General features: G+C 53.8%; 1 protein-coding gene across 2 annotated transcripts in view; it reads left to right on the top strand.

Annotated features, from left to right (window-relative positions):
• The window catches only part of LOC144127807 (uncharacterized), a 1,292,097-nt gene that overhangs the window by 147,691 nt on the left and 1,130,466 nt on the right, over window positions 1–13,940 (top strand). For both annotated transcript variants that reach the window (XM_077660737.1, XM_077660738.1), the window contains exon 7: window positions 8,387–8,493. In XM_077660737.1, the coding sequence (XP_077516863.1) occupies window positions 8,387–8,493 (107 nt within the window). The remainder of the gene's footprint in view (window positions 1–8,386; window positions 8,494–13,940) is intronic.

Below are 13,940 nucleotides of genomic sequence, written 5' to 3'. Positions count from 1 at the left end.
AGCGCTGGTGGCTGCACGCTGCTTCCCAAGTTGATGGTTCCGAGGCGACGAGATATGATCGGCGCTGCTGCTGCGGCATACCACGTATCGCTTATCAAACAACCTGAGAAAAGTAATCCGCGGTTATCTTTCGTGCTCTATATGCTGCTGCCAATGCCAGGATCGACGATTGCGCCGGCTTATTTAGGGGGCGAATAGTTCAGCTGGGTGTCGTTTCAGGTGTTCGTTCCGAGCGCTGGTGGCTGCACGCTGCTTCCCAAGTTGATGGTTCCGAGGCGACGAGATATGATCGGCGCTGCTGTTGCGGCATACCACGTATCGCTTATCAAACAACCTGAGAAAAGTAATCCGCCGTTATCTTTCGTGCTCTATATGCTGCTGCCAATGCCAGGATCGACGATTGCGCCGGCTTATTTAAAGGGCAAATAGTCCAACTAGGTGTCGTTTCAGGTGTTCGTTCCGAGCGCTGGTGGCTGCGCGCTGCTTCCCAAGTTGATGGCTCCGAGGCGACGAGATATGATCGACGCTGCTGTTGCGGCATACCACGTATCGCTTATCAAACAACCTGAGAAAAGTAATCCGCGGTTATCTTTCGTGCTCTACATGCTGCTGCCAATGCCAGGATCGACGATTGCGCCGGCTTATTTAAAGGGCAAATAGTCCAGCTAGGTGTCGTTTCAGGTGTTCGTTCCGAGCGCTGGTGGCTGCGCGCTGCTTCCCAAGTTGATGGCTCCGAGGCGACGAGATATGATCGGCGCTGCTGTTGCGGCATACCACGTATCGCTTATCAAACAACCTGAGAAAAGTAATACGCGGTTGTCTTTCGTGCTCTATATGCTGCTGCCAATGCCAGGATCGACGATTGCGCCGGCTTATTTAGGGGGCAAATAGTCCAGCTAGGTGTCGTTTCAGGTGTTCGTTCCGAGCGCTGGTGGCTGCGCGCTGCTGCCCAAGTTGATGGCTCCGAGGCGACGAGATATGATCGGCGCTGCTGTTGCGGCATACCACGTATCGCTTATCAAACAACCTGAGAAAAGTAATCCGCGGTTATCTTTCGTGGTCTACATGTTGCTGCCAATGCCAGGATCGACGATTGCGCCGGCTTATTTAGGGGGCGAATAGTCCAGCTAGGTGTCGTTTCAGGTGGTCGTTCCGAGCGCTGGTGGCTGCGCGCTGCTTCCCAAGTTGATGGCTCCGAGGCGACGAGATATGATCGGAGCTGCTGTTGCGGCATACCACGTATCGCTTATCAAACAACCTGAGAAAAGTAATCCGCGGTTATCTTTCGTGCTCTATATGCTGCTGCCAATGCCAGGATCGACGATTGCGCCGGCTTATTTAGGGGGCGAATAGTCCAGCTAGGTGTCGTTTCAGGTGGTCGTTCCGTGCGCTGGTGGCTGCGCGCTGCTTCCCAAGCTGATGGCTCCGAGGGGACGAGATATGATCGGCGCTGCTGCTGCGGCAGACCACGTATCGCTTATCAAACAACCTGCGAACAGTAATCCGCGGTCATCTTTCGTGCTCTATATGCTGCTGCCAATGCCAGGATCGACGATTGCGCCGGTTTATATAGGGGGCAAATAGTCCAGCTAGGTGTCGTTTCAGGTGTTCGTTCCGAGCGCTGGTGGCTGCGCGCTGCTTTTTAAGTGGATGACTCGGAGGGACGAGTGACGATCCGCAGCGCTGCTTCCGCATATTACGTCTCGCTTATCAAACAACCTGCGAAAAGTAATTCGTGATGATCTTTTGTGCTTTATATGCTGCTGCCAGTGCCAGGATCGACGATTCCGCCTGCGTATATAGGGGCGAACAGTCCAGCTAGGTGTCGTTTCAGGTGTTTGTTCCGAGCGCTGGTGCCTGCGCGCTGCTTCGCAAGCTGATGGATCTGAAGGACGAGCTGCCACGGCCTCCTTGACGTAGAGGCCGGCGGTGAGCGCAGGTGGTGATAGCAGGAGCACAAGAACACAAGAACAGGCAGGTCCGCCAGCAGCAGCGGCGTCCTCAGAACGCGGCAATCGCCTTTCAACTTTCTCTTCGCTACGCTACCTCCCCCTATAATGGAGAATCATCCCGATGCTAACCCGATAGCAGAAAAAACACTTGGCGGAAAACCACACAGGGGCCCAGAAATCTTGGTGGCCGATGTAGAAGGCAGGGGGAAATGCAGGCGATTATCGCGCGTAATACGGCTTAAGCCGGACAACGTGCACAATTTAAGGGTGGGGGAAACGACAAGTCGATGGTCGCATTCCTTCGGGCAGCACCTCGTAGTTCAGGTTACCGATGCGGCGAAGAATCGCATAGGGGCCAAAGTAGCGCTTGATAAGTTTCTTGGAGACACCTCGACGGCGTACCGGCGTCCACACCCAGACCTTGTCCCCAGGGTAAAATAGGACGTCACGTCGACTGAGATTGTACAGACGAGCGTCTGTATGCTGTTGGTGCTGGAGGCGGAGCCTAGCGAGTTTCCGAGCTTCCTCCGCGCGCTCGCAGACTAGACGGCATCATCTGCTACGTCGACAGACGGCTCGTGTGGCAACATATTCAAGCATCGTGGTGACCTGTCTGCCTTGCACCAGTTGGAAAGCGGACAAACCTGTCGTCTCCTGGACAGCGGTATTATACGCTTATGTAATGTGGGACAGTACCTCGTCCCAACTGCAATTGGGCGACGTCCACATACATGGCGATCACTTCAGCCATCGTCTTGTTCAGCCGCTCCGTCAGCCCATTGGTTGGCGGGTGGTACGCCGTAGTTCGGCGGTGGCTGGTGCAGCTGGGACGGAGGATCTCCTGTGAGAGCTGTGCCAGAAACGCGGCTCCCCGGTCAGTTATCAAAACGGCAGGGGCACTGTGACGGAGCACAATACACTCGATGAAAAACTGACCTGCCTCAGCAGCCGTCGCTGACGGAAGTGCTCGAGACTCGGCGTATCTGGTTAGGTAGTCGGTGGCTATGATAATGTACATGTTACCCGACTTCGACGTTGGAAATGGGCCGAGAAAATCCATTCCGATTATGTGGAACGAAGCATGCGGTGGGTCGAGCGGCTGGAGAAGTCCAGCTGGTCGTGTAGAAGGTCTTTTCCGCCTCTGGCAGCCTCTGGCACTCTCGACAAGGTTTTACGTAGTGACGGACGTACTTAGGAAGTTGCGGCCACTAATACTTATCTCGAATACGTGCAAGTGTTCGGCTGTAGCCAAGGTGACCAGCTGTAGGATCATCGTGACAAGCTTCGGTCACCTCGGTGCGCAAGTCTTCTGGCCCAACAAGGAGCCATGACTTCGGGCTGCTGTCGATGTTCTGCTTGTACAATACGCCGTGCAGAATCCGGAACGTCGGCAGAATACGCAAGAAAACGTGGGGCCCCACGTCTTCGTGGCCTCCCAGGTGTGCCATCAGCTGACGAACCTGAGGATCATTGCGTTGCCGAGTAACCATATCTGCCGTGTCCAATGCCCCAAGGAAGCCGTCGTCGTCGTCATTATCGCCCCAGGCGCCAGATGCACGGGGGCTCGAGACAAACAGTCAGCATCATAATGTTCGCGGCCGGATTTGTAGACAAGGGTGACTTCGTACTCCTGTAGCCGCAGGCTCCACCGAGCAAGGCGGCCTGCGGGATCCTTGAGATTGGCGAGCCAGCACAGCGAATGGTGGCCGGTAACGACGCGAAAAGGGCGGCCGTACAGATAGGGTCGGAATTTGGTGATCGCCCAGATGACAGCGAGACACTCTTTTTCAGTTGTCGAGTAATTGTCCTACGCCTTCGAAAGAGCTCGGCTGGCGTAAGCAATAACCCGCTCGGCGCCGTCCTGGAATTGCACAAGCAATGCCCCTAGTCTTTGGTTGCTGGCGTCCGTGTGGAGTTCAGCGTCGGCGTCTTGATCGAAATGGCCTAATACGGGAGGCGCTGCAAAGGCGAGCTTTAATTGGCGGAATGCTGATTGCTGCTCCTTGGTCCACTAAAAGGCGACGCTATCCTTCGTAAGGGGTTAAACTGGCGCTGCGATCTGGGCAAAGTTGCGAACGAAACGTCTGAAGTACGCGCAGAGGCCGAGAAAGCTGCCGACAGTCTTTTTGTCGGATGGTGGAGTTAAGGACTCTACGGCAGCCGTTTGCTCTGGATCTGTCTTCACACCCATTTGGCTGACGACATGGCCTAGGAACTTCAGCTCAGTGTATGCGAAGCGGCACTTCGAATGCTTGAGCGTGAGTCCGGCGGTCATAAGAGCTTGAAGAACCGCTTCAAGGCGCACAAGATGGCCAGCGAAAGTGCTGGAGAAGATGACAACGTCATCCAGATACATGATACACGTCTGCCACTTCAGTCCGGCGAGCACAGTATCCATGACTCGTTGAAATGTCGCGGGCGCTGTACACAGGCCAAACGGCATGACTTGAAACTCGTATAGTCCATCCGGTATTATAAATGGAGTCTTCTCGCGGTCGCGCTCATTCACTTCAATCTGCTAGTATCCACTCTTCAAGTCGATGGACGAAAAATAGCGGGCATGACGGAGATGGTCGAGAGTGTCCTCAATGCGAGGTAGTTGATACACGTCCTTCTTGGTCACCTTATTGAGTCGCCTGTAGTCTACGCAAAACCGAAGGGTCCCGTCTTTTTTCTTAACCAGTACTACAGGGGCGGCCCACGGACTCTTGGATGGCTGTATGGCGTCGTCGTTAATCATTTCGCGCACTTGCTCTTGTATGGTTTCTCTCTCCTTCAAGGAAACGCGGTACGCCGGTTGGCGAATCGGGGGCGTCGCGGTATCGGCTATAATTCTATGCTTGGCCTCGGGCGTCTGGCGAGCTCGCGGTGTCGTCGCGAAACAGTTGTGGTACCGATGCAAAATAGAGAGCAGTTCGCGTGTGTGGGAAGGCTCAAGCTTGGGATCGATGTCCAGGGGCAACGTTGTAGGTCACATGACCCGGGTGGGGCCTCCTCCTCAGGCAGCGCAACAGCTTCGCGAACGTCGCTAAGTTCATCCACTTGGGCTATAACTACTCCTTTCGTCAGGTTCTGTGGCTCTTTCCTGAAGTTGGTCACTGAAATGTTGGCACGCCCACGTTGAACATTAACGATGCCCCGCGTAAGTAGCACCTGGACGCTTCCTTCGAGAACGCCTTCGCCACATGCGGTTGTATCGGCTCGGACCGCAAGAAAAACTGTCGACAACGGCGGCAAGTGAACATGGTCGGCATCAAGTTTCATCGCAGCGCGAGGGGCCCGAGGAGGTATTGGCTATGAAGAACGTGCGCGGAGGGTCAAGTTGTTCCTCCCTACGTCGATTGCAGCGCTATACTCACGGAGAAAGTCCATGCCGAGAATAACATCTTTGGAGCAATTCTCCAAGATCACGAATGTGGCTGGGAAGGTCTCACCGTGAATGTCAACGCGGGCAGTGCACTTGCCGACAAGGTTTACGAGGTGACCTCCCGCGGAACGCATGGGCGGGCCGTCCCACTGGGTGGTAACCTTGCGATGACGCCGAGAGAAGTTGCCGCTGAAGACCGAGTAATCGGCACCGGTGTTGACAAGCGCCGTTACGTCACGACCGTCGATTAAAACGTGTACATTGCTGGAGGCCACAGAACAGTCTTCGCTTCCAAGCGTGCCATCAGTCGAGAGGGGAGATTCCAACGTAGGCGGAGGTTCTTTACTGCGAGCGAAACACCGGCAACGCCCCCTCCAGGCGTTGCCGTACTTAGTTTTCCCGAAGTGGCGAAAGGCTCTCATGGCGAGATCAGCGAGAAGGGTGTGATGATCGGCGAGGGGTCGGCGACCGGAAGGTGCGAGATCGAGCAGACACAGCCGATGGAGAGCGTCGAAGGCAGTCCTGTATCTCGCGGGGCTGTTCACCGTGGCGGGGGCGCGGATCAGCCCGGTTGAAACCTCGAAAGCCTAGTTCGCGGTACGGACAGTAGCGGCACGTATGGTCAGGCTCACCGCAGTGGAAACACAGCGGCCTCCGGTCTGCAGTCCTCCAGATGTCGGTTTTCCTGCGGCCCACCGGTTACACACGTCCATCATACGGGGGCACGAACTCGTGGCGTCGATAGCCGGAATCGGCAGCGGTCTGGTATACTGACGATGTACGGGAGGTGGACGACGGACGGCGGCGGCGTAGCTCAGAGATGGTTGGTCGCCTGCAGCTACAATGGGTACGTCTTCGGACGCCAGCGCGTGTCGCAGTTCGTCCCGAATAGCCGTCGCAATGGAGACAGATGCAGGTTGTTCGGGAGCTGGGAACAGCCTTTTCAGCTCCTCTCGGACGACGTCGTGGATAATTTCGCGAACATCGGTGAGGCCAACACCGCTCAGGCCAGACGAAGCACGACTTGAGACGACAAGAAGGGTGCTCAGTCACAGAAAGTGACTGGTTCTTGTCGCCAATGCGTGCTCGATGTTGGTAGCTTCAGCGACGAATTCGGCCACTGCGGTAGGAGGGTTGCGGATGAGGCCTTCGAAGATGCCATTCCGGACACCCCTCATCAAGGCCCGCACCTTCTTCTCTTCAGTAGCCCGAGGGTCAGCGCGGCCACTCAGACGCAGTACGTTTTCGACGAAACTTCTCATGCTCTCGGTGGGAGCCTGGATACGAGCGTGGAGCAGATCTTCAGCATGCTGTCGCCGGTGCTGGTTTGCGAATGTGTGTACCAGTTCGCTCTTGCACATCTCCCATGATGTTAGCGAAGCCTCGTGGTTATATAATTGGTTTTTTGGGGAAAGGAAATGGCGCAGTATCTGTATCATATATCGTTGGACACCTGAACCGCGCCGTAAGGAAAGGGATAATAAGGGAGTGAAAGAAGAAAGGAAGAAGGAGGTGCCGTAGTGGAGGGCTCCGGAATAATTTCGACCACCTGGGGATCTTTAACGTGCACTGACATCGCACAGCACACGGGGGCCTTAGCGTTTTTCCTCCATAAAAACGCAGCCGCCACGGTCGGGTTCGAACCCGGGAACTCCGGATCAGTAGTCGAGCGCCCTAACCACTGAGCCACCGCGGCGGGGCAAGCCTCGTGGTTCTCGAGCCAGTATTTCGCTGTGACATCTAAGGATAAGTGCAGGTTCTGCAGACATTGGTCGGGTGTCCACCCATTATGTCGAGCTACCCGCTCATAGTGCTGAACCTAGTCTTAAACATCATCAAGTCTATCGCCACGGAACGGGGCGACAGATCTTGGGGTGACAGGCACGTAGACGATCCTCGGCGCAATCGCGGGGTCGGTTTGTTGTAACTGGGATGGCATAGTGGCGTTGGTCCTAGATGTCTTCGATCCCTGGGGCAAGAGTCCGAATTCTGGCGCTTGGCCTTGCTGGCGTCGGATAGCGCGAGTCTCTGTTTCTGCCGAGGGCTCCAGGGCGGCCAGGACTTAGTACCGGGCTTGAATTGCGAGGCGGGGTGCGTTGCATGAGATGGATTTCCCAGCAGCTCCACCAAATGTCACGGCTTGCTTCACCTAGAGGCCGGCGGCGAGCGCAGGTGATGATAGCAGGAGCACGAACACAGGAACAGGCAGGTCCGCCAGCAGCAGCGTCGTCGTCGGCACGCGGAAATTGCGCTTCAACTTTCTCTTCGCTACAGAGTGACGATCGGCGGTGCTGCTGCGGCAGATCACGTATCGCTTATCAAACATCCTGCGAAAGGTAATCCGCGGTGATCTTTCGTGCTCTATATGCTGCTGCCAATGCCAGGATCGACGATTGCGCCGGCTTATATAGTGGGCGAATAGTCCAGCTAGGTGTCGTTTCAGGTGTTCTTTCCGAGCGCTGGTGGCTGCGCGCTGATTCCCAAGTTGATGACTCCGAGGGACGGGCGACGATCGGCGCTGCTGCTGCGGCAGATCACGTCTTAATTATGCCTGAAGTATAGCACTATTAATTAAAAGACTTGCGCATAAAACTGGGACACAGACAGAGAAGAAAACAGGACGAGCGCTAAAACAAGATTAGCGCTCTCATGTCTTCTTCTCTGTCTGTGTCCCGGTTTTATGCGCTAGTCTTTTAATTAGAGATGACACAGCAACAATCCCAGCTTTCCGCATTTATAGCACTATCATGGTGTCACATCTGACAACATCAAGAAGCTTTCGCTTTCAGGTCCCTTTGCCATAAAGGCTTCATTTAAGACACGATCACCCGTGGACGTAAACTCACGATATTTGCAAAACTTTGGACGCTTTGTGCCCCATTTTCCCACCTCCCCTCCCAGAATGGCCGGAAATGCAAAATATTTTTTAGCTATTTTGTCCACTGTGGACACTACAAGAACAGCTAGAAGATTTTTTCAGGTTATAATGCATGTCTTCTCGACATAACGCATCTATTCCTTTTTGTTGGCACTATTTATTGACAAATGACTGTCTTTTTTTCTGCAGGTCTGGACATAAGCCCTGACGTCAAGGAGCTAGGTCGCACGCCGGTAACTGTCGTGTCATCCGGCATCAAGTCTATCCTGGACATAACGCGCACGCTAGAAGTCCTGGTGCGTTATATACCGTTCTTCTGCTACTAAGAATGAAACTGCACTGCTCCTTGACTGCCCATAGTCGCAGGTGTTGCATGATCCCCCTTTCCATACCACGTGGTCTCCTCTGTCTGCGAAGTGAGCAGCCGGGATTGACAGGCCCAGAACAGTTGGTTTGCGCTATTTCTCTTGCACTCCACTCTACAGCGGGGTGATTCATACGCGTATATGATTACAGTCATATTCAACGTTGAGCAGTATGCGAAAGGCATAATTCTGAACATTAACAAGATGGCCGGGCTTGTAGTTTTGCCCAAAAGCATCAAATGGCGTTATTCTCAACTTCGTTGCGAAATGTATCCGTGCATGGAAGTTAGTATACATCAACGACTGTTCAAACAAAGAATTGTCGTTCAAACAAAGAATTATCATGTATCTTGCTTTAGTTGAGCACTAGTGTTCATTTCGACCCAAGTAGCTAGGATTATAAGGTATGGCTTAAAAGCGCAGCATCTAGTCACGCTGGCTGGCGCTAGCTAATACGCATCACGAGCGCGACAACGACGTTAAGCGAATATCTGAGTTAAATTAAGTGCAAGAAGTGAATTCTTTGAACCGAGTGTCGTTGAGTGTCACAGTGACTTCTGCGGATTTTAGGAGGGCATTGGCTGCATGAAACATGTAGAGACGCAGTAACTTAAACCAGTGATTCAGGCGAAGCCATTCCCGACCTTTCACTGCAAGGCTAATTACGCGTGTACATTGACACTACAACCGCTGGCGCTATCAGGTGCTATTTCGTCAAGTGAAAAGCACTGGAGTCTGGTTATCTGCTACATTCATCAACCGAAGAAAATCAACAATAAAAATTGTTTTAATCGTCCCCTCAAAAAAAGAAAGTATACGGCAGCTGTATCTTACCAGTACTCCCCTACTGGGCAGAAACGTGGAAGCTTACGAAAAGAGGTCAGCTTAAGTTGAGAACAACGCCGCGAGCTATAGAGAGAAAATGATAGGTGTAATGCTAAGAGACCGGCAGCGGGAAGAATGGGCGAGGGAACAAACGCCGGTTAATGACATCCTAGTCGAAATGTAGAGGAAGAAATGGACTTGGGCAGGGCATGTAATGCGAAGGCAAGATAACCGCTGGTCCCTAAGGCTAACGGAGGGTATTCCATGAGAAGGACCGCATATTTGACAATTTTTTGTGAGCAGTTGGAATTCTTCTCATCTTTATTGTTTCCCCATTAAAAGTATTATAGTGTCACGTAGTGGTGACGGCAGTCGAAGCAGCGATGAAGACGGACGAAAGGGTCTTCTAAAAGAACTGTTTATTGGGCTGACTTGCACCCAAAATGGACTGAATCACTCGGCGGCGGCGAAGTGACAAGCGTGCTCGGCGGTCGTCGAACAGAATGCCCGCCGCTGTCAGCCGTGCTCAATTTAAAGCTGATAGCGAACATTCGAGATAAAGGGCGCAAAGTTCCTAGAACATTCCGGAACAACGTAGAATCAGCTTTGCCTGGCTGCGATCAATCGAGATAAATCTAGTCGCGCCTTGCGTCGCAAACAAAGCGATAAGGTGGTGCCGCGGCAGATTTGAAAAACGAACAAACACTGCAAATATTGGCGGCATTACTCCCCTCTCAAAGAAGCATCGACCCGATGCATTAAAACAAATAATGCGACTAGTAAGGGAAAAAAACGGATCTTGCGAAAATAGAGCATGGAAATGCAGCGGCCTTTAGCGCGCATAATACGGCTTCAGACGGACTACATGGACAACTTCTGGTCGTACGCGGCGTCGCTGGGATGCAGTCATTGCGTCAGGGATGACTTCATAATCCAGTTCACCCAGCCGACGAAGAACCTTGTACGGGCCGAAATAGCGGCGCAAAAGCTTTTCACTCAATCCACGGCGGCGAATGGGCGTCCACACCCAGACTTGGTCTCCTGGCTTGTATTTCGCGTTGCGTCTTCGTAGGTTGTAGCGTCTGGCGTCGGACCGCTGCTGATCTTTGATCCGTAATCGGGCAAGCCTTCGAGCTTCTTCTGCGTGTTGAAGGTAGGCGGCAACGTCGACGTTCTCTTCTTCTGTAACGTTGGGCAGCATGGCGTCTAGCGTGGTCGTGGCATCCCTGCCATGGACGAGCCTAAAAGGCGTCATCTGGGTGGTCTCCTGCACTGCGGTGTTGTAGGCGAAGACGACGTAAGGCAGGATGACATCCCAGGTTTTATGTTCGGCATCGACATACATAGCGAGCATATCGGCGATGGTTTTGTTCAGGCGCTCGGTCAGTCCGTTGGTCTGCGGATGGTATGCAGTTGTCCTCCGGTGGCTGGTTTGGCTGTAGCGCAGGATGGCTTGCGTGAGTTCCGCCGTAAATGCTGTTCCTCTGTCCGTGATGAGCACATCGGGGGCGCCGTGTCGAAGAAGAATGCACTCCACGAAAAATTTGGCCACTTCTGCTGCTGTTCCGTTCGGTAGGGCTTTCGCCTCGGCGTAGCGGGTCAGGTAGTCGGTCGCTATGATGATCCACTTATTTCCAGATGTTGCCGTTGGAAAAGGGCCAAGCAAGTCCATGCCAATCTGCTGAAAGGGTCTTGAGGGAGGTTCAATGGGGTTCAGAAATCCTGCTGGTCGTGTGGGAGGAGTCTTTCGTCGCTGACAATCTCGGCATGTTTTCACATAGTGTGCGACATCGGCAGACAGTCGGGGCCAGTAATACTTGTCTTGAATGCGGCGGAGGGTGCGAGTAAACCCGAGATGTCCAGCTGTCGGCTCGTCGTGTGAAGCCTGTAGAACTTCTTCGCGGAGACAAGTAGGTACAACAAGGAGGTAGGCTGTTTTGTTCGCTGTAAAGTTCTTCTTCACAAGGACCTCATTCTGCACACAGAAAGAAGACAGTCCTCGCTTGAATGAAGCGGGGGATGAAGAAACCTTGCCTTCCAGGTACTCGATGAGGCCTTTTAGGTTGGGGTCCGAGCGTTGCTGCTGAGCAAAAGAGCTTGCGCTGATGGGTCCCAGGAAGGCGTCCTCATCGTCGTCCAGCGGCGGTGCATCTACAGGGGCTCGTGAGAGGCAATCGGCGTCAGTGTGCTTGCGTCCGGACTTGTAAACTACGGTGACGTCAAACTCCTGGAGACGCAGACTCCATCGAGCGAGTCGGCCAGAGGGATCCTTCAAATTGGCAAGCCAGCAGAGCGCGTGGTGGTCGCTGACCACCTTGAACGGCCGTCCGTAGAGGTAGGGGCGGAATTTCGACGTAGCCCAGATGATGGCAAGGCACTCCTTCTCAGTGGTCGAATAGTTAGCCTCGGCCTTAGAAAGGGAACGGCTAGCGTATGCGATGACCTTCTCCAGCCCGTCACTTTTTTGAACGAGAACGGCGCCTAGTCCCACGCTGCTTGCGTCGGTATGAACTTCAGCATCGGCGTTGTCATCAAAATGCGCAAGGATCGGTGGGGACTGTAAACGACACTGAAGTTCCTTGAAGGCTTCTGCTTGCGGCGCTTCCCATTTAAACGGCACGTCTGCCTTCGTCAGTTGGGTCAGGGGCTCGGCGATGCGCGAAAAGTTTTTCACAAATCGTCGGTAATATGCGCATAGTCCGAGAAATCTGCGCACTGCTTTCTTATCGGCCGGCGGTTGAAACTGTTGAATAGCGGCTGTTTTCTGCGGGTCTGGGCGTACTCCTTCCTTGCTAACGATGTGGCCTAGAAACAGCAGCTCTTCGTAGGCAAAGTGGCATTTCTCTGCTTTCAAGGTTAGGCCAGACGACTTGATTGCGTCTAGTACTGTTCGAAGTCTTTTGAGGTGCTCTTCAAAGTTCGAGGCGAAGACAACGACGTCATCTAAATATACCAGACAAATCTGCCACTTCAGGCCTGCCAGCACTGTATCCATTACTCGCTGAAACGTCGCTGGTGCGGAACAGAGACCAAATGGCATCACCTTGAACTCAAACAGCCCATCCGGAGTTATGAATGCTGTCTTCTCGCGATCACTTTCGTCGACCTCAATTTGCCAGTAGCCGCTCTTGAGGTCCATCGATGAGAAATATTTGGCGTTGCAGAGGCGGTCCAGTGTGTCGTCGATGCGGGGGAGGGGGTAGACGTCCTTCTTTGTTATGCTGTTCAAGCGGCGGTAATCCACGCAGAATCGAAGTGCGCCGTCTTTCTTTCTCACTAGAAGAACCGGTGCCGCCCATGGGCTGTTTGAAGGCTGGATGACGTCGTCGCGAAGCATTTCTTCGACTTGGTCCCGGATGGCTTGTCGTTCTCGCGGAGACACACGGTAGGGGCTTTGACGGAGAGGTCGGACGTGTTGATCCGTTATAATGCGATGCTTGGCAATTGGCGTCTGTCGCACCTTCGGCGATGTCGAAAAGCACTCACTGTAGTTTTGAAGCAGATTGCGGATCTGGTCTTGTCTGTTCCGGTGCAGGGCTGGGTTGATGTCGAAAGTGGGCGAGTTCTCTTGGTCAGGCGGATCTTCTGCGGAGGGGTCGGAGAGGGCGAAGGAATCTCGTACGTCAGATATTTCGTCGTAGAAAGCAATCGTCGTTCCTCTGTTAATATGCCGGTATTCTTCGCTGAAGTTAGTCAGCAGTACTTCGGCCTGGCCATTGCGGAAATGTGCGATGCCTCTTGCGATGCTGATTCCTCGGTCTAGTAGCAACTGCATGTTCCCCTCGATGATGGCTTCAGTGTTTATGGCTTTCGTGGCGCCTACGGTCACGATAACGCTTGAACGGGGTGGGACGCTCACTTCTTCCTTCAGGACACTTAGGGCAACGTGATTCTCCCGAGTTTTCATCGAAGCGATAGCTTCGTCCGTCGAAAGCGTGATCAGCTTGGATCGCAGGTCGATGATCGCCTGATGCTCATTAAGGAAATCCCTACCCAAGATCACTTCGCGGGAGCATTGCGGTATAACAACAAAGGTCGCAGGATAGGTATGTCCTTTGACAGTCACTCGCGCTGTGCATCGTCCTGATGGCGTAATGAGGTGGCCCCCAGCGGTGCGAATTTGTGGGCCGTCCCAAACCGTTGTGACTTTTCTGAGCTGCGCAGCGAATGTTCCATTCATCACCGAGTAATCGGCTCCTGTGTCGACTAGAGCGGTAACTTTCCGGCCGTCGATAGTCACTTCTAGGTCGGAGGTCCTGGCTCTTGCATTGCATGTCGCTCTCGGCGTCGGGTCACGGCTTCGTCGCGTATGCGAGTCACGGGTTGGGCGTGTGGTCGAAGCTCCTCTGGGTGGCGGCGTCGATTTCAAGGTAGCTTGCGTCGTGGTCGAGGTTCTCATTGTGTGCGGCGTCGGTGCAGCGAGTGTCGGTTCTTCATGCGGCGTCGCGGGTGCAGCGTCTTCATGGGGCGTGGTCGGTGGAGGATCTTCGGCGTTTAGCTCGTGAGCAACCTCACCTCCGGAGGTTGCTGCCTTTAGTTTCCCCTACGGGGGC

This window comes from Amblyomma americanum, chromosome 4 (genome assembly GCF_052857255.1).
Source record: "Amblyomma americanum isolate KBUSLIRL-KWMA chromosome 4, ASM5285725v1, whole genome shotgun sequence".
Classification (NCBI taxonomy): Eukaryota; Metazoa; Arthropoda; class Arachnida; order Ixodida; family Ixodidae; genus Amblyomma; species Amblyomma americanum.
Note: the sequence above shows the minus strand (reverse complement) of the source record. Positions and strands in the feature narration are given on the sequence as shown.